General features: G+C 39.4%; 2 protein-coding genes and 1 long non-coding RNA gene across 7 annotated transcripts in view; 1 reads left to right on the top strand and 2 right to left on the bottom strand.

The window, feature by feature from the left end:
* The window catches only part of GMEB2 (glucocorticoid modulatory element binding protein 2), a 56,425-nt gene extending 45,139 nt beyond the window's left edge, over nt 1-11,286 (bottom strand). For 2 of the 5 annotated variants that reach the window (XM_043980194.1, XM_043980197.1), the window contains exons 1-2: nt 10,897-11,286; nt 2,983-3,174 (exon numbers count right to left, since the gene is read on the bottom strand). In XM_043980194.1, the coding sequence (XP_043836129.1) occupies nt 2,983-3,113 (131 nt within the window). In that variant the 5' untranslated portion in view covers nt 3,114-3,174; nt 10,897-11,286. Of the gene's footprint in view, nt 1-2,982; nt 3,175-10,627; nt 10,752-10,896 lie in introns of those variants that run through there. The other 3 variants (XM_043980195.1, XM_043980196.1, XM_043980198.1) reach the window with 3 other exon arrangements.
* On the top strand, nt 10,667-15,765 carry LOC122738135. The gene is made up of 2 exons (XR_006354630.1): nt 10,667-10,797; nt 13,746-15,765. It is a non-coding gene; the product is annotated as an uncharacterized LOC122738135 (long non-coding RNA).
* A 4,155-nt stretch (nt 15,766-19,920) lies between these two features.
* The window catches only part of STMN3 (stathmin 3), a 29,651-nt gene continuing 23,095 nt past the window's right edge, over nt 19,921-26,476 (bottom strand). Inside the window, exons 4-5 of the mRNA XM_043980201.1 lie at nt 21,575-21,766; nt 19,921-20,339 (exon numbers count right to left, since the gene is read on the bottom strand). Of these exons, the coding sequence (XP_043836136.1) occupies nt 20,280-20,339; nt 21,575-21,766 (252 nt within the window). The 3' untranslated portion in view covers nt 19,921-20,279. The remainder of the gene's footprint in view (nt 20,340-21,574; nt 21,767-26,476) is intronic.

The raw sequence follows: 26,476 nt of genomic DNA, 5'->3' as shown, positions 1-26,476 counted from the left end.
CTCTTTTTCAAAAATAGAGCAGAATAACTGTCCATTCTAGTAAGAGAAAATGGAAAGGGAAAAAAGCCCTTATAAAATGTGTTTCATCCCCAGCAGTACATGTCTCCACCCAACAAAAATCAGCCAAACACCAAGATGAATCAATGGAGAGAAGAAAAGACATTTCTATAATCTCATTAATGGGAAAGTTTCCCCCAGAAAAACACCCAACAGACAAGAAAAGACAAGAGATTCAGTGCTCCCTAAGTAACTGGTTTGTCTCTGCTCTTTCAAAGCAAATTTCAAATTCAATCAAACCTCTGTGGGGTTGGATAAATAGGAAATCCCAACAGAAACAGAGACAAACTATATTTAGGCCCTTTAAACAATGTACCTTAGTTGCCTCGAATATAAGACTCCTGTTCAAAGTGGAATGCACAGTTCTTCTTTCCCTTCTGTGACACAGTGAAATGACTGATGAACTTTGAGAGTCAAGGGACCTGAGTTTGAATCTCAATTCTACCATTTACTACCTGTATGACCTTGGGCAATTTCCAACTTCTGTGAGACTCTTGTTTACTCATTTGTAAATAGGGACTTGGACTAGATGACCCACAATATTTCTTCCAACTCTAGTTCTATGATACTATGAATGTCTAACAAAGAGCAATCTTTAGAATTATAGACACAAGAAACAAGGACAAAGTGAGAAGTGACAAACATTTGCCTTTATTGTTAGTTCTTAATTTTCTTTAAAAGTGTTTTCAGTGTAAAACTCAAAATTCATTAGTTAATTGATTTTAAAAAACAAACTCAAACATGTTAGAACAACAGAAATTATAAACTTTGTAAGAATAAAATGAGGCAGTTCCTGGAAAGCTAATAAACTCATGATATAACCAAGTTAGAGAATCCAAAAGCTAATGTTTAGATAGCCCTGTATAACTGGCAGATGAGGCACATATATAAAGAGACAATGAGGGGGCAGCTAGGTGGAGCAGTGGATAAAGCACCAGCCCTGGATTCAAGAGGACCCGAGTTCAAATCCAGCTTCAGACATTTGACACTTACTAGCAGTGTGACCCTGGGCAAATTACTTAACCCTCATTGCCCCGAAGAAAAAAAAAAAAAAAGAGAGAGACAATGAAACATTTTTTTTTAATCATACCTTTCACATAGCTATTAATAGTTACCTACTTTAATGGATGGTTTTTTTCACATTTCCTCTTCGTGATTTATAGTTACAAAGAAAAAAAAACTATTAAAACTGAAATGTTAAGTAGCGTAGACTGAAGTATCTCACCAATATGAACAAACTAAAGAAAATGGGCAGGAGGCATGCAAACTTTCACCTTTAAATCTGTACTTCACAGATGCTTTTCTACTAAGCAAGAAAGCTCAGATACATATATTTTCATTTATGCTTTTGTTTTGTGCTCAGATACATATATTTTAAAGTAGATTCTAAGTAGAGGGGAAAATCCCAGGGGAAAAAATCACTAATTTCAAATACTACTACCCACAGTCAATTTTGAAAGCAATGGGAAAGAGGAAATCTCAAAGCCTTAATAGCTACAACACACAAGCCTTAAGTTCCAATTATTCCTATATGCTAAATCAAACAGTTCAGTGGCAGGACAGTAGAGAAAGCCCACCTGTGCATTGGTGAATTAAGTTAACAAGTACACTACCTGGGGCAGCTAGGTGGCACAGTGGATAGAGCACCAGCCCTGGATTCAGGAGTACATGAGTTCAAATCTGGCCTCAGACACTTAACACTTACTAGCTGTGTAACCCTGGGCAAGTCACTTGACCCCAATTGCCTCACCAAAAACAAAACAAAACAAAACAAAACAAGTATACTACCTACTAAGAACCCATATGGGGGCTTAGGTAAATATAAAGATTTCTCATGGAGTGTACAATCCAGTAAAGGATCAAGGATAAATGTACAAAATTGATCATCATTCTCTAGGTTTAAAATATTAAAAGTACATTCTACTCTGCATATGAAGCAATACTGAAGTATACAGTAGTATGGAAAGAATACTGGATTTGGAATCAGGAGACCTGGAGTCACAGCTCTGGCATTTATTAGGTAGATGTGTAACCTTAAGCAAACCACTTCACCTTTCTGAGTTTCAGTTTTCTTATTTGTAAAATGGAAATACTGAACACTACCTAGCTCTTCATAAGGATTCTGGTAGGAATACATTTTTATGAATCTTAACCACTTTGGTCATATGGCTGTGTTTTTACTTATAGAAGAGTCAATGAAAACAAAGTATCAGCCTCTTATTAATGAGCATTTCTTTCTTGCTACAGAATATAGTAAGATTAGGAAAATTCACAAATGAAGTTATTAATAATTAATAGAAATTTTATAGAAATCATCAAAATCTCAATTTTATTGGAAAAAGTTTTTGAAGGTCTCTAATAAGAAAAATCCATAAAGCTACCACCTCCATGGCAGCTCACCAGACATAAAAACAAGTACCAGGACACCAATTTGATGTAGGCAAAAGAGAAAACAAATATCATGGGGTTATAGCTAAATTTTCTTAGATTTCAGGCAAAGACTACATATTAGTCTTTAATAAAACATTTTTATTTCCTCTCAAAAAAAATCACTTAACATGTCAATTGATTCAATTTTTAAAACTGTTTGCAAGTAAAAGAGGGAGGAATAAGCGTTTATTAAGTGCCTATTATGTGCCAGACACTGTGCTAAGCCCTTTGTAAATATTATTTGATCCTACAGTTGAGGAACCTGAGGTAAACATAAGTTAAGCAAGTTATCCACAGTCACACAGCTAGTGTCTGAGGCTGTATTAGAGCTCAGGTCTTCCTAACTCCAAGCTCAGGGTTCTATCCACTGCACCATCAAGCTTGCAGAATGCTATTCTTTTGAAACATCCAAGAAAAAATGTATTGGCTATGATGAGGACAATGCCCTAAAAATTTTAACCTTGCAAAAAGCAAGATGAAAGATCAGTTTCTTACCCATGAGGAGCCAGGTTTGTTGTCACCAGCACAGTTTTCACTTCTTCCACACCACTGCCATCAACTGCATTGTCAGGTGTTGTCACAACCACTACTTCCTCCATGTGGACACTCACATCAGGGGTTGCCATGATTAGTCAGATGAGGATACCAATTACCAGTAATGCAGTGACTCCCCCAGGATTATAAGTCCTGGCCAAAAAATAAATAAGATCACAAATGGGTCACAGGGAAGTCACCTTTTTTGAAGAAAATAACTACAGGGAAAAACCAACTAATTTTTAAAAGATGCTCAGTACAACATAAATAATCCCCCAATCCAACTGATGGCACGATTCTTTTGAGCAAAATCTGTTAAAATTAAAATTCCAGTACAACAAAAGGATCACAGCAGTCCTAGCCAAGTTATTTTAAGAAGTTTTGACACACAGAAATTGGGATGTTTTGGTAAAAGTCACTAAAGAAGAAAAATGAACAGATGACTACATTTCTATTATAATAGTTTTCACACTGAAATGCATAATGCACAGCATACAAGATTACATAAGCTTTATCAATTAAGTCTACTATAGTAAAGAGTCAAATATATAGGAGTACTCAAAAAAAAAACCTTTTGAGCTGCTATTAATCGATTAATGGCAAGTCTCCATCTCTTATTATAATCCTTTTTCCTTTGAGACATGTATATTAAGAGCATGTCCTAGCAAATTTTTTTTTAACTTGGAGAAATGACAGGACTTTCAGATTCGGTATGAACAAATAAGTATCTATGGTCCTATCACCTCTCTGAATCTAAAAATCGCTAGGATAAGGTATTGCTGAGCAGCCAGGGTCCCACCCCCTAGGAGTGCTGATCTAATGCTCCATAAAAAGGATTCCGAAGGTATGGCTGAATCACTTCAGAGGAAGTACCACAGACCTCAACAACTCAAGGTTTAAGTAGCAACCCAGGATTTTCATCAACACTTCATAGTATCTTTCCAAATAACATGGGAATTGGTGAAAAGAACCTTGTTCAAAGAACATCAACATGGCTACACCACAACCCACCGGCATTCACAGCTCTGAGAAGCAAAATTCAGCTAAGGAAAACAGCTAGATAGCCTTGCCTCTTTATCAAGTACATACCAGAAAAGAATGAGCATATGGGTTTTTAATCATTTAAACTCTTCAAAGAAAAACCTAGTAACCTTTTGTTAACAATCTTCACTAAATCAGATTTAAAATGACACTGGCCATGTCAAATTGTATAAACCTCTCGAGTCCAATAATTACTCATAAAATCTATTCCAAGTACTATAAAAAGTAAATACTATATTATGTGCTACATTTCAAGAGATCACTTGTGTCACCTTTCATTAGAATGCTATCAAGATAATACCATCACGAAGACATTGACTTTAAGTTGCTTTTCTAGTAGAGGTGATAGATTTGCCCAGACCCATGAATATTCTCACCCAGTCATTTTTGTGACTTTCCAGACAACTAGCCAATTCAACATTTAATCTGCACAAAATTGAATGGCTCAAGGTAAATATAAAACCTTGGCTTAAGTCCATACTCAATACTTTCTTAGCACCTAATGTTTCTTCATGGTATAAAGTTCTATAAAAGAATATCTCAAGTTATCCCTTGTTTTTTCTTTTTCTTTTTTTTAGTGAGGCAATTGGGGTTAAGTGACTTGCCCAGGGTCACACAGCTAGTAAATGTTAAGTGTCTGAGGCCGGATTTGAACTCAGGTCCTCCTGACTCCAGAGCTGGTACTCTATCTACTGCACCCCCTAGCTGCCCCTTATCCCTTGTTTTTTTTAAAAAACAAATACTATTTTCTCTAATTAATATGAAAGGACATATATGGTTTGCTAAGTGGTACAGTCGATAGAGTGCAGGGCCTGGAGTCAGGTAGACTTATATTCCCAAGTTCAAATCTGGCCTCACTTACTGTGTGACCCTGGGCAAGCCATTAACCCTGGTTGCCTCAGTTTCCTCATCTGTAAAAACAGCTTGACAAGGAAATGGCAAACCACTCTAGTATCTTTGCCAAGAAAACCTCAAATGGGGTCACAGAGTCAGATATGACTGAAAAAATATAAAAGGAAGATAGGTCAACTTTTAGCTAACTTTCCCTGACTGCTCAGGAGTTATCTCCAGGTATTTGATACTCTAACCTTTGAATAGGAAACCAAAATATTAGACCACTTAACTATTATGCATTCATACTTGCACACTAATAAGAACAGAACCGACATAATTGTAGCTTTTGATCTAAATTTTGATTTAAGGGGGAGAATGGGCATACTTTTACAAAAGGCATATTAAGTTGGATATTCAGCTGGCTACCAATTCTTGGTCCACAAATAACGATGTAGAGAGTGGGCAAATATAAGGACTATGGTACTAGCCCACAACTTTTAGAATCTTCCTCTTCCTGAGAATGGTACTCACAATACGACTGATTCAGCAAGCAGAAATAAGCAAGTTTAGTATTAAGTGAAATAAAGGCGCATGGTGACCAAGTGAGATTTACAGGTCCAGCAAACTGCAAATTATCAGTACTTTTCTCTTTAGTCCTGGATATATAAATCAGAGCCAACAAACCAATTATGTATGAAGGTAGTACTTAAATATAAATGTCTAAGATATCAGAGAAGGAAACATACCATCTCTCAAAAAAAAAAAATCCATGCTTCTTAGGGGAAAGTAGCAAGAAAAAAATCATAGGTAGATGTCTTAAGAGTGGTATTCTTCAGAAATGAAGGGTTTAGGTGGGGAGGGAATTCTGAGGGGAAAAAAGGGAAATAATTTTAGGAATATAAATGAGAGACATCTTAAAATAAGACCAAAGTAACTTTCCAAGTTATTAACAGGATAAGGGGAAGATTCTGATTTGGAAGGTTGCAGTTAAGTGATAAATGTGGAAAACAATATAAAAAAGTTGGTTTAATTATGTAAATAAAGAAACAGCTCCAAAAAATACTCTTACATAATACATTGTTTATTAATATTTCAATTTTAAACAAAGCAGTAAGCTAATACAATGTCTGTATGTACTGGAAGGGAAGTGTTCACATGTGCATGAGCATATCTTCCAGCTGCTGCATGTGACCCAGCCTGTGCCAGAATCTCCAGAAGATGGACTCCATTTTCAAACAATTCTGTGAGAGAAGCTGCAAAATTGAAGCTAGTTTTATTTACAGTTTTAAATTCATATTTTAAGTGTATTAAACACTTGCTTTATGAACAGTAGATATTTAAAACAAATTTTGCATTTATATAAGCAGCTTAAAGCTTCTACAGAGTCTGTCAATTTTAGATACATACACAGACAATTATTTTAAGTATGTCACATTTTTTAAAAAATCACATTTAATAATTCTAAAGTAAATATTCTATGCTGGATTCAAGTTCTGGTTCCTTCTTAATTCTACCTTTGCTTCTTAAATATTAGCTCTCTTCATAACTGGAAATATTTAAATAAAAAAAGACACTCAAATTTTCTTATCTTTATTAATAATTTACCTGCAGAAAACTGCTCTGTTCATTTCAGTTAGACTGAACTCAAATGAAATTTTCTCAAAAGTACATATTTGTTTGCATGTTTATTGTCTTCCTCATTAGAATATGAGCTTCTAGAGGGCAGGGACCTCTAATTTGCCATTCTTTGGATCCCTAGCAGTTAGCTCCAACTGGGCACAGAATTTGCATTTAATAAATGTTTGGAAATCATAATTATTGAATAAACTCCAAATTCCTTATACAAGGAGTGAAGACCTTCTAAACAGAAAACACTGAACAAAATTCTTATTTCTCCAATGGAAACTAGAATACTTTAATGTTAAATTGGAAGTAAATTTAATACAGGTCATATGTTATCCTTGGCTACATGACAAAAATTTGTTAAAGTTACAAAAGGTTATTAAGACTTGAGTCCACAGTGTACCTACATAACTTTCCATATCTTTAATATAGGGCCCAAGGAAATTACATCATGTGATAAATTCAAACACAACAGATTTCATTCTATGCCCAAATAAAAATTACAAAAATTACCTGAATAGAAATTACAAAAAGCTATGAACTACATTTTACACAAGAGCCTGTATACAAAAAAATGGTAAATACAAATACAGTTCCAACTTTAATGTGATTTAATACAACTGATTTAACTCAAATCAAAAGCCTAGTTTTTCTATTTCTTATGAAAATACCAGTCATTTCTCTTTGGACAAAATGCCATAGAAAACTGAGAAATGTTCACGGAAACATCTTTTGTTCTCCTTGAGGAACCTTACCAGTGAGGAAGAAAAGTTTGTTGGGGGCAGCTAGGTGGCACAGTGGATTCAGGAGGACCTGAGTTCAAATCTGACCTCAGACACTTGACACTTAGCTGTGTGACCCTGGGCAAGTCACTTAACCCTCATTGCCCTGCCCCCCCCCAATTGAAAAGAAAGTTTGTTGAAAGGCTTTTGGGGAGTATATGAATACACTTCCAAAAGTATTTTAAATATATATGTGTCTAATACATACAAACATTTTATCCAAGCCCTCTTCCTAAGAAAACAACTTATGAATCAATTCAATACCTGTTTTATTCCTCTTGTTATGCATGCCACCTATTTAAGCTTCTCTTTTCTTTCTTTTTTTTTTTTCCAGTGAGGCAATTGGGGTTAAGTGACTTGCCCAGGGTCACACAGCTAGTAAGTATTAAGTGTCTGAGGCCGGATTTGAACTCAGGTACTCCTGACTCCAGGGCCGGTGCTCTATCCACTGTGCCACCTAGCTGCCCTAAGCTTCTCTTTTCAAAAGATAACTGAAGTGGTACAACTGAAACCCTATGACATATATAGTTTATTTTCATAGAATTAAAACTTGTTGTTTTTTTCAGGAGCTAACTTGCCAAAAGAAGTAGCTGAAATGAGAACTGTGACAATAAAACACTTTCATGACACTTATCAAGTGCTAGTATAGGCCATCCTGTATTCAAGGAGCTTTCAATCCCGTAAAGATGACACCTACAGACATTCAAAAAATATACTAGCATGGTTATGTGAGTAGGCAGTGCGGAACTTATCCTTACCACAAAAATAGTATATAAAACACATGCACAGTATGTACACTATATACATAGGTACTGAAAGCCAAAAGATGGCATTCAACTATTTCGGGGCTTGTTGGTAATCATTTCATTATTTCTCCCTCAACTATGATAGTCATGCTTTTAAAAAATGAGCAAGTTATTGTTTGGTATTTAACATTCATCTTTCTTCAAAGGAAAATAATGCAAAAAATATATTCATCAGTGAAAAATGTTTTCTATACAAAATACAGTCAAGTCCACATTAATTCAATTCCTGTAAATGGGTCTATTTTATACAATAAGAGCTGAACAGCATTCTTTAAAATATGATACCTAACCTCATAATTTAAACCTTGTTTTATCATGTGTTTGTAAAAATAAAGAGTTCGATGTGTGTTTTTTAACTTTGTTAAGGCTACAAAGCAGAACATATTTTAAAATGAATGTGAAGTGAAAGCATAAGGCATCAGTAAAATAGAGAAAATAGATTTCTAAAACATTGTAATTTAAGTTAAACCCATTTTATATCCAGAACTCACAAATGTATCAGAAGTCTCCTTTCAATTTTAACTGTTTTAAAGAAATTTTGTTAAAATTAATTCCTCAGTCTTTAAATTAACAGGGACTATCAATTACATTTATAGTTAAAATTTACTAGTCAGTTAAATAATACCGCAGCTAAAGCAGATAGGTACCTCCACACACAGCTGTATCACCAACCAGTACTTTGTTCCTTTTAAAACTATTTTTAAAACTTTAGCTTCACCCACAGAGGTATGTACTCCCCCACATCTCAGCAACAAGAAGAGAAATACATAATGATGAGCTTCTCATTTCTACACAGATACTATACACCCACATATAAAAGTTACATGTACAAGTTTCCACTTGAGCACACCTACGTTTGGTTTGGTTGGTTTTCTCACTCACTTTGCTAAATGTATTCAGTTTTTCATAAAGCAGAAAGATTGCTTAAATTCATTAAATCTCCTAAATATCCATATGAACTCATTTTGCACACACTTTCTGGGTCACACTAGTTTCATATCCACAAGAAGGTAAGTCTCTTCTATTTTTCCTTAAACACTCATCATCCCTTGCAAAACGACACTGACTCCAACCCAGAATGCCCAAAGACATTATTACCATTTGCCTTTTTTTAATGAGAAAAAAAAAGCCCAGAAATGGACATATTCTACATATTCTCCTAGTTTACCCACAAAGCTATTAGGTCTACGTAGTCAAGTAGACTGTCAAGCAAGAATCTGGATAATTAATGGACGAGTATGTTAATCCACATAAACTCAGATATGGAACCTTAATTGTATGGACAACAGTACTGTGCATTATTGGTTGTACAATTCTGTACAATTTCAATGACATCCCGTCAAATAATCCAATTTGCATCAACTGTGGTCACAGAGGTTCTAACATATCAAGATCTTTCTCCAACGTTATTTTTATGTCCATTAGCTGTTTTAATATTGATTCGATAACACTAAAGACCAAAAAAAAAGTAGTACTGATTTTCCTTTTAGAACTCAGCAGAATGTTGTTCTGCAAGGAGTGCAGTGTTTTGCCGTATGGTGTGGAAGGGGGAAGGGGGAAGGGGGGGGTCTGAAAAAAAAAAAAAAGACTTCCTCAGTCAATAGAGGAGATCATGGGGAGATAGAGGGCTCAGGGCCAGGCGTGGTCAAGACGGGTTAGTTTCGGGCGTGTTTGGGAACTCCATGACCGAGCAGCCCTGACAGCAACACCGGGGGCCCGGGGTGGAGCAGAGGCCAGAAGGTGCCAAGAGGAGTGGGGGCCCCGGTGAAAGCAGCGAACCGCCCAGAGACCGCTCGGGGAGGGCGGAAACGCCGCCTCCCAACAGCGTCGCAGAGAAGGGTACAACGCCCAGCCCCGTCCAGCGCGGCGCGGGGGGCCCCCCTCCTTCCTTCTCCCTCCTCCTCCTCCTCCTCCCAGCCACCTGGGCCGGCCTGCTCGGGAAGCGCAGGGCCGGACAGCCAGGAAGAGCCCGCAGCCCCGGTTCGGGGGGCTTCCACTGGGGCGGGGAGAGCGGGATTTTGCAGGCAGCACCACCCGGGGCGGGGAGGGCTTCAGACCAACCTGGACACGGTACATGCAACTGCGGGGAGGCGGCGCGGTGGCGGGGGGCGGGGAGCCAGCTCTGAGCATGTAATGGAGGGAACCAAAAGGGCGCCGCGGGGAGCTACTGACAGGGCATGCGGATGCGGAGGGGAGGCCTGCATGCTGCATGCAGCTGGGGGAGGAAGAGGGAACGGGAGAGTGGAACGAGGATAGAGGCTACGGGAGACGGCGCTCCGGGAAGGAGAGGAGCGGGCCCGCAGGCACGCGCCGCCCGCCCGCTGCGAGAAGCTGTAGGAGGCGGCGGCTGGTGGGGACACCACTAACCTCCCCCACCCCCTATTCAGGTCGTCTTTTGAAGTACATCCCAGTCCCCTTCATCCCTTCCCCCACCTCCACCCAACCCTCCCCCTCCCCCCCCCTCCCCGTGGGGGCAGAGGCGCGAGGCTAGGGGGAGGGCGTGGGAATGGCCTGACGCACGCGGCAGCCGGCTTCGTCTCGCGCCGTATTTACGCTGCAGTCACTGCCGCCGGCGGCCGTTGCGGCCGTTGCCGCCGCCGTCGCCGTCGCCGTCGCCTCCTCCTCCTCTTTCCCCCCCCTCCTGCCGTAACGTCCTGACGCTCCGCAGGGACCCCTGACTGGACGGACGGGTGCGTGAGGGGAGCCGGAGAGGCCTCGCCGCGGGGGGGTGAGAGGGAGGTGAGAGGAAGGGATCGGGCCGGGGAGACCCCGCTGTGGCTGCCGCTTACCTCGGGGAGAACCGAAACCAGTCTTGCTCAAACGCCCAACGACGGGGGCAGGGAAGGGGATGGCGGCGGTGACTCCGCTGGCGAGGACGGCGGCCACTGGGCTCGCTCCTTGTTGGATATTCGGCGGCGGCGGCGGCGGCTCGGGCGCGCGCCTCCCGGGTGACGCAGGAGGCAAGGGGCGCGCACGCAGGAGGGGTGCGGAAGGGGGAGGGGGCGACTTTTTTGGTGCTCCTGTGGTTTGAAAAGCCTCCGTAGGGAGGCGGGAGCAGGGCTGATTGGGAACTGTGAAATAAGTCCTGGGCGGGCCCCGACGCGCTTGCGCGTAGAAGGCAGGGGCCATGCTGCAGTGAGCAACGGTGTTAGCCGACTCGGGCTTCACGCTGGGTGGAGAGGTCAGGGCGTCTTCATTGGTACAGTCCTGCATTAAGGGAAGCCGGTTGTGGGTGGGCCGCTAAGTAAAACGACGGAGGAAAACAGCTGTAATCTAGGGAGAATAGTGGGAATGCAGAAAGCACCCCTCCACAAACCTAGCTATGGGAACGTCTGTTTCCCTACTTTTAAAATGGTCATAATACAAGTTATCCCCTTCACCTTGAAGGAAATTGGACACAGGAATGTTCTATTTTGAAAATGGGTCGGAAATTAAAGTTTACTTTGGAAATCCGGCAGCCCAGAGTAAGGCACAGACTGTTTCTTTTGAGGTACATACAACAAGTAACCTGCAGATGCCTCAGTTTTGCCTAACAGCTGACCCTGCACCCACCAACTGTATTGGGAAAATATGTGACAGTCAGTATTTGAACATATGCTTTCCTGATTCCCAAGTCCAGTATTTGATTTATTACTACATTCTGGTAGTATGTATGGGTGTTAATGCCCCCAATCGCTGTGAGAAAAAATCGAAGTGGCTGCATATGTAAGCCCTCGAAATCATGAAGAATCAATCCTTCAGAAAAACACCATGTGTTTTCTCATTGTTTGCTTAGAAATGCCTGATAGTTATGTCAAAAGGAGAAGCAAAATATTTTAGTCACCTGGAGAAACGCTTGTTCTTTCTCCTCTTTAGTGTTGGTGGCCACAAGGTTCCAGCTTTATATTTCTTGTATCTTTAGTTACTTGTGTGATCATCAGTTCTTTTTTTTTTTTTTTGAGATATTTTATTTTTCCGTTACATGTAAAGATAGTTCTCAACTTTTGTTTATACATGCTTTACAATTTCAGATTTTTCTCCCTCCCTCCCTCCCCTCCCTCCCCCCTCCCCTAGACAGCAGGTAATCTGATATAGGTTATATCTATATATATCTATACATATACATATAGATATATATATACACACACATATATATACACATAATAACATTAATCCTATTTCTGCATTAATCCTGTTACAAGAGAAAGAATCAGAGCAGTGATGCAAAACCTCAAAATAGAAAAAAAAAAAAAACAACAGCACCCAAAACAAAAGAAATAATATGGTTCAATCAGCATCTATACTCCACAGTTCTTTCTTTCTTTTTTTTCTTGGATTTGGAGATCCTCTTCTATCATGAGTTCCCTGGAACTCTTCTGTACCATTGCATTGGTGAGAAGAATATAGTCCATCATAGTAGGTCAACACTCAATGTGATCATCAGTCCTTTTAATTCTGTCAAATTTTAGGTCTTTCTTGCAGCCACCATGTAGAAATATCCAGGGTAGGGGGAGTAATTTCCTATTAAATTGCTCGAGTATGCCAAGATAAAGAGGTTGGGGCTATTTAGGGATCCCATCTTACCATGACCTTGAAGCAATAGCCAACCTAGCTCCTTTTTTTTTTTTTTAATAAAGGCAAAGTGTTCAATTATATAAGCCAGAGAGAAGTGTGGATGGTAGAAATGAAAGTGGTCTTGAGTCAGAATGCCCAGGTTCCCCTTGGCTCCAGGACAGTTTTAATTTTTCTGAGGCCACATTTCTTCACATGTGAAGTAGATGGTGCAGATATGATTATTCCCATCTCATCAGGGTGTGAGGAAAGTGATTTGTAAATTTTAATGTACTACATAAATTAGTATTCCAACAGATTCCCCCAATTATACCTATAAAATTTAAGTGGGCTTTGTACTTGGTCCAAAGCAACATGGGATTTACATTTAGGGACATGTGTGTAATTATAAAGGGAAGTTTAATGAACTTATTCCCTGAGTTGTCACTTGTAAAAGGAACCTCTGTCCTTTGAAACAAGCACTTTATAAAATATAGTAAAAGAGAAATCCTTTTTTCATGCCTTTGCTCTGTATTTGTATTCATTTGGTTTTGAAACGCCAGAGATAAATAGTAATGGGTGAGTAATAGAATATTACTGTTACATGAAAAATGATGGACATGGTGAATAAAGAGGGTAAGATGTATATAAACTGATAACAAAATGAAGCAAAACCACGTATACAATGACTACTATGTTGTAAGTGAATGTTATTTACAAAGAAAAGCTAAAGGGGCAGCTAGGTGGTGCAGTGGATAAAGCACTGGCCCTGGATTCAGGAGGACCTGAGTTCAAGTGCAGCCTCAAATACTTGACACTAGGTGTGTTACCCTGGGCAAGTCACTTAACCCACATTGCCCCAGAAAAGAAAATACAAAAAAAAACAAAGAAAAGCTAAGCCTGGAGTCAAGAGTCCTGAGTTCAAATCCATCCTCAGACATTTACTGTGTGACCCTGGGCAAGGGACTTAACTTCCTTCTACTCCCTCAACTGGAACATGAGGGTATTAACAGCACCTACCTCACAAGATTGTTGTGAGGAAATAAGATATTGGTAAAAGTGCATAGTGCATAGTAGGTGCTTAATAAATGCTAATTTCCTTCCACAGAGGATGTGAGACTGTACCTCCTTTTTCCCCCAGAGGACTGCCAGTGGGACACTGCTTAGAACATCAGGCGTTTTTGACCGGTTGATTACTTTTGTTAAACTACTTTTTCCTCTTATTCTTGTTGGAATGGCTCTGAGAGGGGAAATGGAGGATAGGATGGGAAATGTATGTGAAGTAAAAGTAAAATATGTCAATAAAAACTTTTAAAAGCCAAAGGAAAGAAAGTGGATTTTGTAGCTCACTCAAAAATACATAAGCTACATAGCTAAGGCATGTTTAACTGTGCTTCCAGCCATTTGTTTTAAAACTAGTTAATTCATTGGGTGGTTTTGATATCTTCCAGTATTTTACTATAATAAAAATCTCATTCCAAGAGATCTTGGTCATGTCAGTATAGGGTATAATATGAGACCTTTCATTTTATCAAGTGACACATATTCTGAAAACTTGGTCTAGTTCATTCATATATATGTATGATAGCCAGAATAAGAGCCTGAAAACAAGTGCAGCATGAAGTAAATGTTAACTGTTATAATATAAATGCCCTGGAAATTTGGAAGTTGTGTTGGATCAACATAGCCAGTAGTAAAATTTATTAGTTCAATAGTTGGGTACATTTAACAGAAACATGTTTGAGAGAGTGATTAAGTACCTATACATTCTTAGGGAAACCTGAGTCTTCAATCCAGCTTAGTGGTGAGGTAATTCTTGGATTCCTTTTTAATTACTTAATACATACTTCTAAATTTCTGAGCATTAGAAATTTTCTTTAAATAAAATAGAAGCACATAGTTTAATACCAGCTTTATTCTTTTTTATCTTCACTTCTTTTGCACAACAACAACCTTAAGTTGACAATGAAAATGCACTAAAGGAACTAGATGATGTCAGATTGGTAGGAAATCCATCACAAGCTTCTTGTTCTATATGTTTGAAAGCTGTACACACTATTTTATGAGGAATGGATCCTACACAGGGCCAGCAGCATTAAAACCCAAACTTAATCCATTGAGGGCTGTGCTGAGTGCCTTTTTGGCTTTGACTTTGTCAGTGGTCTGGCCTTTTAAAAAAAAAATTGGATTAATTAAATGGAGGATATGATCCACCAGCTTAATGATAAAAGAAGCCTTAATAGTGGCCAGCACTCCCTTTTTGTTCCATAAAGGACACCTAACTGATGCATTATTAGGCCTAATATATCACTTTATCCCCTAGCATGGTTAGGAACTAAATCACTATAGCACCATAATCAGCCTTTCTCTGACCACGTGGGGATAAAAGTGTGTCAGTGTATACATAATACATGGATGTACATGTCTGCACATCATAGTGGATGCATACACATTACAGATGTTTGTTTGAAATAATGAAGGTTCAATAAAATGCTAGAGTACAGCAGACAAAGGTGAACTATGCAATATAAGATCATTGTTAGAAAACCACATTTGCCCAGTGACCAACCTGAATGAAAAGTTGAAATTTCAGTTTTAAATGGTTACTTAATAGTCTTTGTATGGAGTGTGTATTAATTTGTAAACAACTATTTGCACTGACAGTTTGCACTTGGTATTTCTATTTTATCTTTATATTTCTACCACAAAAATCGTTTACTACAAAACCAATCTCCCTCCTACCCCATGACTGCAACCTATGTATGGTATGAATATTATACCAGGACTACCCTGATTTGACAGCTTGGAGGGCATAACCAAAAGTTTAAAGAGGAAAGGGACTATAATTGCAAATGCCCTACATCCATAGATTCTCATTCATTCTCTCTCTCACACATACACACACACACACACACACACACTTTCCCAGAATAACTAATCTTATCTGACAACTCTGCACAGAGAAAATGGCATTGGATTGGGGTTTTTTCCTACTTAACCCCTTTTACAAAATCCTAATCGCTTTTCTGACATTTTTACTTCTCCAGGGTTTCCAACAACATCTTTATTTTTTTTTTTTTGCTCTCCTTATTTTCCTCCTTTAAAGCCATGGAAAGCTATGATAGGAGGTAAGTCAAAAGAAAGCAGTTCTATTTCCTACCAACTCATGGGAATTGTTTGTGTCATACAATTTAAGGCTTCCCTTCCAGTCTTAAAGAATGATTGATAATGCCCAGTTAGCTAGTAGCAAGAAGAGGGGATAGTTGAGGTTTTGTAGTTAGATGTAGGGGCAGGCATTCTGCCTTTTCTAGGGATGGAATTTAAAATGTGGTTAATTCAAATGACTTGCAAACATGATTGAAGGAAGGTATAAACCCTCTGCATTATTGATCTTGTACACAGCCAGCAGTAGCACTCTTTGTGTTGAGGGGACAGAAACAATTTCCAGAACTAAAGATAATCATCTTTAATTTTTACTGAGTTCTCTGTGACCGAGAAATATACCTCCCTTTTTTCAGTCTAGGGAGTGTGAGGGGTTCCGTACATGAAGAAACGTGAAGGTAATAGGAATTAGGTGAAGAGATGGAGGCCTATCCCAAACTGCCCACCTCTGACACTAGCTAACCAAATGACCAGCTTGGACAATAAGAGTGAGTTAGCAAGAGCTCGAGCAATCGGCAAAGCCACCAAGAAAGAGCCCTTGGGGAACTGCATTGGGCTTCCCTATTGCTGGATCATATTCTCTTAGCCAACTGATGAGGGCATTGGAATGCTGTGTCCTGTGATGTAGTTGAACTGTATTTCCCAAAGAAACCTAGTAGCATCTAATGATTAAGGTAAGGAATATGAAGTTTTTCTATTCACAAAAATGGAGCCTTGGTCTTCATTCTTATTATGTTGACCATTTCCTTTTAATCTACATGTGCTTTAGGCCTAAACAGGATTCATGAGGAAAATTTAAGAGATTACCTTGAGTTGTTACTCCCAGGAAATTAGACTAAATCTTCCAAGAAGGAGGCACTGGAAGATATCCTTAGCTTTAAATCGGAAGGCCTCTTTGACTCTAATCCCATATCCTTTTAAGAGAGCCTTCTGTACCCCCAGGCTATCCTATTTCCTAATCAGTACTCCTCCCTTTGTCAAAAAGGAAAATGGTTTTGATGTGTTGTATTCCAACTCATGAGTACAACATTTCTTAAGATTATCACTAATAAAATGTATTTACAAGTTTCAGTTTGGAATTATACCCCAAACAAACAATCACAGAGTAGGACAGAGTTAATGAATTGCAGAGAGTTTCCCATATCCCACAGATGTAGGACACCACATTTGGACCATTTCAACCATTACACTCTAGCACACACAATTTTATTATTACTATTAATTTAACTTAAGTAATTCTTAACTTTTAAATTTTACATTATTATATGAATAAGATGAGTCTGAATTATAATAAGTTTCTGCTATGAGACTTGCTACCTGCTAGAAACTGATGACTATTAAGAAATTCAACCTTCAGTTCCATTTCTTCTTTCCTTTCCCTACCCCAAGCAACTTTAGCCTTTGGCCACTGCTCCCTCTGGAGGCAGTCTTGGTGGTGAGTTTTCAGGAATTTTAGGAGAAATAACTGCTTACCTTGTTCAGCTATAGGGACTCTTAGTCTTTCATGCTGAATGTCTAGGGCCCCCACCAGTAGATTTGTTATACCTAGCCTTGGAACATGAATGAAACACCAAGTAGCACTAACTTCACCACTTCCCCAACATTGCTCACAACATAAGGGAAATTAAAAGTAGTTAATCTTTACAAAGAGGGTGAGGAGGGGCAGCTAGGTGGTGCAATGGATAAAGCACCGGCCTTGGAGGCAGGAGTACCTGAGTTCAAATCCGGCCCCAGACACTTGATGCATACTAGCTGTGTGACCCTGGGCAAGTCACTCAACCCTCATTACCCCACCAAAAAAAAAAAAAAGGGTGAGGAGCAAATTGACACCTGTTTACAGTTAGCCAAAAGGACTCCAGACAGTTGCTAAACTTTTGTGTGAGTACAGGATTAACAACTGTGTAAAAGGAATATCTTGGCCAAGGTAAGATAACTGGGTGTTTTGGCTTTTTCTCATGAAAATGCTTTAGGAGATAAAAGAAATTAACCTAGTTTTCCCTACTAAATTCAACAAATATATGAAAGGGAAAATTTGTTCTAAGTTTCCTTAAATAAAGCTGTAAGGTAATCCGTACATTTTAAGAGAAAGGAATTACAACATTAAAGATGGGCAACATAGTAATTTGATGTCGACTGCTTTCTTCCATAAGCTGAAAAGACTAAGATCCCACTAGAGCTGCCAGAGAAATTTGGGATCTTTTTTTCCCTTTTCAGTAAAATAGAAAACATGATAAGCAATGTTTGGGTGAGATTTGGTTAAGTAAATACTTATGTGGATTTCAGCCCTTTTCACTCTCCCCAATCACTTAAATCACCAGATGACTTAATATTAACTTTCTACTACTACCTATGTGACCTTAAACATGTTATCTGTGGGCCTCAGTTTCCTTATCTGTAAAATGGGGGGGGGTGGATTAGATAACTAAGATCATGCCAATTCCAACTCACATAGATAGATCATGAGCCTGAAATCTATCTTTGTGCTGCCTATGCCCTATGGAAGAATCCTCAGCTGATATAATTTAGTTACACTACCAAAAAGTTGCATGCCAGAGAGATGAATAAAAATATTTAATAAGGTTACTAGAAGTTAGAAGCAAATGGCCTCCAGTTTTCACAGGTTTTAAAAATATAAGAAGCAGGGCAGCTAGGTGGCACAGCGGATAGAGCACTGGCCCTGGAGTCAGGAGGACCTGAGTTCAAATCCGGCCTCAGATACTTGACACTAGCTGTGTGACCCTGGGCAAGTCACTTAACCCCAATTTCCTCACACACACACAAAAAAAATATATAAGAAGCAAAAGAAGTAAAATCTTCAGTGGCCACCAGGCATTGGATGGTAAATAGTAGTGGATAGATGGACAGTCTTGGAGTCTGGAAGTTCTGGGTTCTGATCTAAACCTGTGATAGAGAATCTGTGTGACCAGGGGAAGTCTCTTGACATCTTAGTGCTCTAGGCAACCCTTAGTAAATTATAGATGAGTTGCTAAACTCAGAAGTCATAAATTTGGGCTAATGGCCACCCAAGAAACTAGTTTGGCTATTTAAAAAATATGAAAGGTCTGGGCCATGCTGAATAATTGCTTTTTATTTTGTCTTTTAGTATAAGACCTGCTCCCATGGGTCATCTGCATCTGGAATTTGTATCCACCCTAAGCTGTTGCTTTCACAGAACCAGTAGACATGCCCAAACATTCACGTTACAGGCCATTCTTTCATCAGGGGGTGTGTCCATACTGGTGGCCTCCCCTATAGGTAGCAGAAAACCTGGTCTTCCACCCACCATGCAACAGATGTGAGTCTATCCATTGCTCTTTCTCTTCCAATTTTTGAGTCCTTTGAAAAAAATAAACTACAAACTACATACTTCTAAAGATGGACAAAGCAGATCTGATGAACTTTTCTCAGACCAGTAATGCTTGAAGAGTTAACTCTGTTAGTGCCAATTACCTCTTCAGAGGAAGTCTGAAAAGTATAGGGCAAGTTACTATCACTGGTTGCAAAGTTTGAGATTTTCAGTGCTTTAGATTGGTTTGTAATAATACCTCACTCTCCCTATCCCATTGTTTTTGTGAAACTTTCTGTCCTAGGTAACAGATATGTCCATGCTCCTAATTGGAACTATCATAGACAGCTCCACACTTCCCAACTCCAAACTTTATTTCTACCATACAGTGCAGATCTTCAGTCTCCTCATCCCCTCTAAGTACTGATATTATGATTAATAATGAAAAACCAGCTGTGACTTGATATTTGGCTTCCATATATTCAATCCCCACATCTGTTTTCTAGGAATAAAGCAAAGACACAGACCATCTAATTAACTCTACTAATAGTTGTCCCCAGGTTAAGTTTATCTTTTGGAACCTCAGGCCTCACAAGGGCTAGAACTAGTAACCCAAAGGGAAACCTCCATAATTTTAACTATCCCACCCAATTTCCTTCCTTCTCTAATCCTAAAGATATCTGGATATATTCATTGTTCTTCCTGGTTTACCATCAAAGAAATGATTACTTTTGATTCCCTGTCTCCTAGACACTGAAAACTGGCTCAGAATAAATTCCCTTAAATGAAAAAAGAAAATGTATCATGAACAAACTTTGGATAAGAAATCCACGTGTCCATGCCACTGTTGGTTGAATTTATTAATGTCTCCATCTTTTACATAAGTTTAAGAAAGATTCCAGGATGGAACCAAGTGAATGGACTTGTCAGGTGATTAATGTGATTGACTCTATATTCATATGAGCTAGTGGCTACTCTGTTTAGAGTTCTTCAAGGCCAGCAAGGCCTTCCACAAGGACAGATAAGGATCCTAAGAGAGAAGCATAAACTAGGGAAGTTCCTCTAGGAGTAGACAGAAGAGAAGGTGGGGAGGGTAGTGAAGAAACAAAGTTGCATCTAGACAAACAAAATTAAAATGTGGGGTTTTTTTTGTTTTATATCAGGTACCAGGTGCTAAGCATATAGAAAAGCCCATTAACCAGAGATCTCCTCCCGCTGCTCCTTGTTCCTGCGCACTTCAGCTGCATGAAGTTCCTGCAAAGACATAGGTAGGGTTAAGCAGGAAAGAAGAGAGCTCCTAGAAACCTAATTTTCTTGACTTTCTTGTTTTCCTTCCCAGTTGTCTTTTTCCTCATTCCTTCACCTTGAAAAACTCATACTTAAATTCAGATCCTTCAACCCCCACTTTGGGCTTCTCATTCCCAATACTTCAAAGGGGTAACTGAGGCTAGATTAATAGGAAGAACTTGAATTCATGGCACTAGGCTAGCCTAATAAGCTTTTAGGGTTTAGGGGCAACATGAATTATCCCTCCCATTCTTTCCATCATTCCAATGTGAGTGAGCATTGTGATGTGGCAACTAAAAGAACTAATGTGCTATCAGGACAAATCAATAACAATAACAGAACACAGGTAATAGAAGTGTCTGCAGTATGTGAAAGAACTACTGTATTCAGCCCTGACTGAAGTACTTGGTTCGTGGGTGGGGGCACATTTTAGAATGGTCAATGCCAAGTATTTAAATGAGTTTCTTGTTATTTGTCCTTTGTTTGAAAACAATATCAGGGTAATGGCATTACTTGCACTGAATTGGATTTAAGTGAGGGAGGGCTGTACAAAGTCATCAACCTCACTCTCTCCTCCAAAGTCATCTGAGTCCAGTGGAAAGATATCTACCTGGACAACTGGAGAAGGTCCCAGATGTTTTTAAGGCAGTTGGGGTTAAGTGACTTGCCTAGGATTACACAGCTAGTGTCTGAGTGGAGATCTGAACTAAGGTCCTTCCAACTTCAGGGCTAGTGCTCTATCCACTGTGCCACCCAGCTGCCACAAATGAGAATTTCCCAATTGAGGTGGGGGTGGGGGGAGGCTTCTGAGTTGAGATAATTCAACCTGAGGACTGAATGACTTGAGTTTCAGGCTTCCCTCCCTAGGGGGCCATTCCCCACCCTCCCCTTGCACATAACACATAATCAGATAATTTATATTGAAAGTAACTAGTCTGGAGAAAACACTCTTTATTAGGGATGTCTGTTATAATTCCAACCCACAAAGCCAAGGCACTAAGGGTTATTAATGAATATGGAAACTGCATTCTTTCCATTGCTTTTCATTGGTATTTGTTGTGTATGGGTATTTTGGGGGTGAGGTAGGTAAGATTAGTGTTTCCTACTGGCCTAGAGAAGGATGAAATCTTTTCATAAGGATTCTTTGTCCTAATAAAGGAGAAATGTAGTGGTATGTGTGGGAAGCTGGCTGTAGGACTCACCTTCTCCCGAAGCCGCTCCCTTAAAGCAGCCAGATGAGCCTCACGAATCTCCTTACTGAGTTCCATCTTGTAGTTGAGTTTCTCTTCAGCCAGACGGCTGAAGTTGTTGTTCTCCTCCAGGGCCTTGTGTAGAACTTCTCGCTCATGCTCCCTCTTCTCTGCCAGCTGCTTCAGTACCTGTGCCTCCTGAGTCTGGCAAACCAAAAGGCCCCAGGTGAAAACCAGTGATCCATTCCAGAAGGGTCCCTCTTCTTTCCCTCCCCTAAACATGTCTCTGCTTACCTGACCATTTAAACAATCATAGAGTAGTCTTCCCTTGGCAGATACCCAGCAGGAAGGATCACAGATGCACTCTTTTTTTGGGGGGGGGGGAGGCAATTGGGGTTAAGTGACTTGCCCAGGGTCACACAGTAAGTGTCAAGTGTCTGAGGCTGGATTTGAACCCAGGTCCTCCTGACAACAGGGCCGGTGCTCTATCCACTGTTCCACCTAGCTGCCCCTCCAGATGCACTCATTATGGAATGTAGGTACATTACACAGAGTAACTTCCCTTAACATGGAACACAGTCAGAAATGGAGCAGATAATTTGCTGCCTTTTCAACAATAGATGTGTGGTGCTGAAGCTACTCTCACAAACCTCTCTGAACTATGGCATTAGAAGGCTCTTTGTCCCCATTTCACAAAAAGTTATCTTCCCAAACCACTGCTTTAATAATGTCAGTGCCCTACAGAGTAACCTTCAGTAGTTCTAAAACATCAAACCCTCTAATTCACTCAATTCAATGGATTATTTATTACATCCCTCATCTTATGTGCAAGACCCCACACTGGCCCTAGGAGCACAGAGATGAAAATCAAAACAGTTCTGGCTCCAGCTGACAGTAGTCTCACCTTCCACATTTTTTTTTTCTTTCTTTTGCCTCCATGACGCCCTACCTTGTGTTATACTTATCTGTCCTACATTCCCCTCCCTACCCTAGGATATAAGATCATGGAAGACTAAAACTATATTATTTTGTAATCTTTATCCCCACCCCCTTCCCCAGTGCCTAGCATAGGTAGAGTTGTGGATAGAATGCTGAAGTTAGAATCAGGAAGACCTGAATTCAAATCTTGCTTCAAAAAGGATCATGACTCTTAATGAGGTCACTTAACCTTGCTTGGCCTTAGTTTCCTCATCTGTAAAATGGGAATAATGTCACTCATCTTACAGGGTTGTTGTGAGGATCAAATGAGATAAAGTATATAAAGAGCTTTGCAAACATTAAGCAGTATATAAATGCCAGCAATTATTGTTAGCATAAAATAAGCATTTAATCTTTGTTGAAATGAGTTACCTATTGAATAAGGGGAATGAGGCTATACACTTTACAAGGTATCCCCAAAGTCTTTAAGCTTTAATAATTTAAAACTTTAGTATCTTTAAGCTTTAAGAGCTTAACACTCAGGGGCAGCTAGGTGGCACAGTGGATAAAGCACCGGCCCTGGATTCAGGAGGACCTGAGTTCAAATCCGGCCTCAGACACTTGACACTTACTAGCTGTGTGACCCTGGGCAAGTCACTTAACCCTCATTGCCCAACAAAAAAGAGCTTAACACTGCACTAAGACTTTTGGGATACTCTGTATAATAACAGAATTAAATAGATAGGAAAGGTTCAGCCTTATCTCCTATTACATTCCAAGCATATATTCAGTTAGTTCAGTTAGCAATAATAGTTTACCCACTAATGTGCTTTACCAGCATCTCTTCTTACCTAGGAATTTCCCTAAGGGAAATGAATGGGAAAGACATCTAAATGCTTAAAGTTCCACCTTCTCCAAGAAGTTTCTCCCACTTACTCTAGCCCGCCCTTCCTGAGCTTTATAGACATTGTATATACAAATGTCATTTCGGGAGTTACTTAAACTAAATATTCCTATGGAGAAAAGCATTTTTGTAAGCTAATAGTAGCAGCAACAGCAGCAGGATTTATATTTATATAGTGGTAAATCATTTATAGGAATCTAGGTGCTACAGGGGATAGAGCTCCAGGTCTGAAGTCAAGAAGACTCATCTTGAGTTCAAATCCAGCTCAGGCATTTACTAGCTGTGACCCTGGGCAAGTCACTTATCACTGTCAGCCTCAGTTTCTTCAACTGGCAAATGAACTGGCAAAGGAAATGGCAAACCATTCCAGTATCTTTGCCAAGGAATCTCCAAATGGGGGTCACAAAGGGTCAGACACAACTGAAAAATGACTGAACCACAATAAAGTTATATTTATGTAGTCTGTGTAAATATATGACATGTTTATGTGTTGAATAACATATTTATCTAAATGTCATATGACATTTAGGCTTTCCCTGTCTATTGAGAAAGCACATATTCATTGAAATAATATTAGAGGGGCCAGTTAGAGCTACTGTATGAATATGTAACCAGCTTTTGAGTGTTAGGCTAGGGTTTGGGAATAATGTATTCCTTGTGTCATTGCAAACCATTGGAGATGTAATTCTGCACAGTATGTTGTTAGTTAACTGAAGGATGTATATGACATTGTAAGTGTTGAGGGAGGGCCTATGCTTCATACTTCTTTTGGACTCTTCACAGCACCCCTTTCATCCTGCTTTTTTCACCTCTGCCTGTATACATGCTGCCCTCTGTGACCGCAGTGATATCTTTCCAAATCTCCAAACATTATACCTCACATTTTCTATAGTACTTGAAGATTCATACCTCACACTTTACTCACAATAATGCTGGAAGGGTAGGTAGTGCAAGTCTTCTGTCATCTAACAAGGGAACAGCCTTAGAGAAGTTGTGACTTGCCCATAGTCATACAACTCTTAAGTTTTGCACAGCCAAGCCATGTCAAAGGTGAATGATCTTGATTCCAAGTCTAGCCCTTGCCAGTGCAACAAGATACTTCTTACTACATTATACCAACTATAGCCTTTCTCCTTTTAAGGTCAAAATTGAGTGTCATTCTAAAATGAAACCTTCTCTGATTCCCCCAATTAGAGGGGAAGCTAGGTGGTACTGGGCCTGGAGTCAGGAAGACCCGAGTTCAAGTTTGACCTCCGACACTTATTGATTGTGTTACCCTGGACAATTTAGTTAACCTCTGTCCAGCTTAATTTCCTCATCTGTTACAGGGCAGACTTCCCAGGGTTGTTGTGAGAACTAAATGAGATAATATTTGTAAAAAGCACTTAGCACAGTGCCTGATACGTAGTTGCCACCATATAAATGCTTATTCTCTTCTCTCTCCCAATGTTAAGTCCAGTTCAGTTTCACAGGCATTTGCTAGCACCCATTATGTATAATCCTGTTTGCCTCAGTTTTCTCATATGTAAAATAAACTGGATAAGGAAATAGCAAACCACTCCAGTACCTTTGCCAAGAAAACTCCAAATGGGGTCACAAAGAGTCAGACACAACTCAAACCACACAACAACAGCTATGTGTAAGCTACTTGGCTAAGCACAGTGACTATCCCACAATATTCTGTTTAGACATCTGTATACTTGGCCTATTGTGCCATATTTACATACTTTGTACATTTTCCTTATTCTCATCCTACAAGAGTTTTTAGAAGCAAGAACTAATTTTTCTTGCACAGCACAGTACATTTGCACACATTAGGCATTGACAAATAGTATGTTGACTTGAATGGATTTTTTATACTACCGCCTAGAACAAGCTAGACCCCACACAGCTACTCAATAAATACTTGCTGAATTTAACTAAATGGAGTTCTGTTCAGTTGTGTACCAGTCAGCCAGAGCTGAGAATGTTCAAAGCTTAGTGACAATAATAGTGAACAAGTTTTGAAATCACCACTGTCTAAAAGACTAAGAAGACTAGATCCTGTTTAGGAAACCAAAATAACTGGAGAAGGCTTTGGCCACAGGGGCAGTAATAAAGGAATAAGACTTAGCATTTCAGGGGTCCAGGGAGCTAGTAAGGCAGAGAACTTGGCAACAGAAGTTTCTGAATATTATTAATTCCCCTAAGACCTATTGCATCCTGAGATGCCAATTAATTCTACAAAGATGCAGAAAAAGTCCCCAAGGGGAAGCTGTGGAAGAAGAAAGAAGGCACTTGTGTCGGGTTATCAGGTGCCTCATTGTCCATACCCTGAAACCAGAAAAGCCTTAAAACAACTTCTTAAAAGTTTTCCAAAGGTATCAGTTGGTACTCCCATTAGCCCAGTGCTAAAAGGTAATGCTTTAGAATACAAAAAAGACACCACTTCTGACAGATAGTATTAGCTGCAATCAGTCAACAGGCATTTAAGTACTTACTATGTTTCAGGCACAATGCTAAGCAAGCCCCCATAGCAGTAGTTTTTAAACTTTTTTGTGTCATAGACCCTTTGGACAGTCTGATGAAGCCTGTGGACTCCTATGCATTGTTTAATGCATTCATAATGGAAGGAAATGCTAAATTTCATTTAGAGGTTAGTAAAAATGAAGATGAAAAAATGTTTCTCATCCAAGTTCACAGATCTCCCTGAAATCTATCCACCGAACTTTTGGGGTTCTGTGAACCCTAAATTAAGAACCCTTGCCCTAGCAGCTGGCCTAACATCAAGGGTGTTGGTAAATGTTTAACAATCAGCTGCAGGGGTATGTAAGTATGTATTTTTAAGTTTAATCTGCATTATTTCATATTCTCCAGCATTTTCTTAAGAATAGACAATCAGCAAAAGTAAATCAAACCTTGATCTGTTTTTGCTGATTTTAGAGGTGTAAATGTCTCATTGAAAATTTAACAATCAGCTTTCAAGAGCCAGTTCAAACTTGTTCTAGCACTCCTCTGCCTAACATAGTTCTGTAATCACTTAATAAATGCTCTGTCACCTGTTAAGGTCCCACATTCCGGGATCCAATGGGGGCGACATTTTCTGTAAAAGC

The sequence above is a fragment of the Dromiciops gliroides genome, chromosome 2 (assembly GCF_019393635.1).
Source record: "Dromiciops gliroides isolate mDroGli1 chromosome 2, mDroGli1.pri, whole genome shotgun sequence".
NCBI lineage: Eukaryota > Metazoa > Chordata > Mammalia > Microbiotheria > Microbiotheriidae > Dromiciops > Dromiciops gliroides.
Note: the sequence above shows the minus strand (reverse complement) of the source record. Positions and strands in the feature narration are given on the sequence as shown.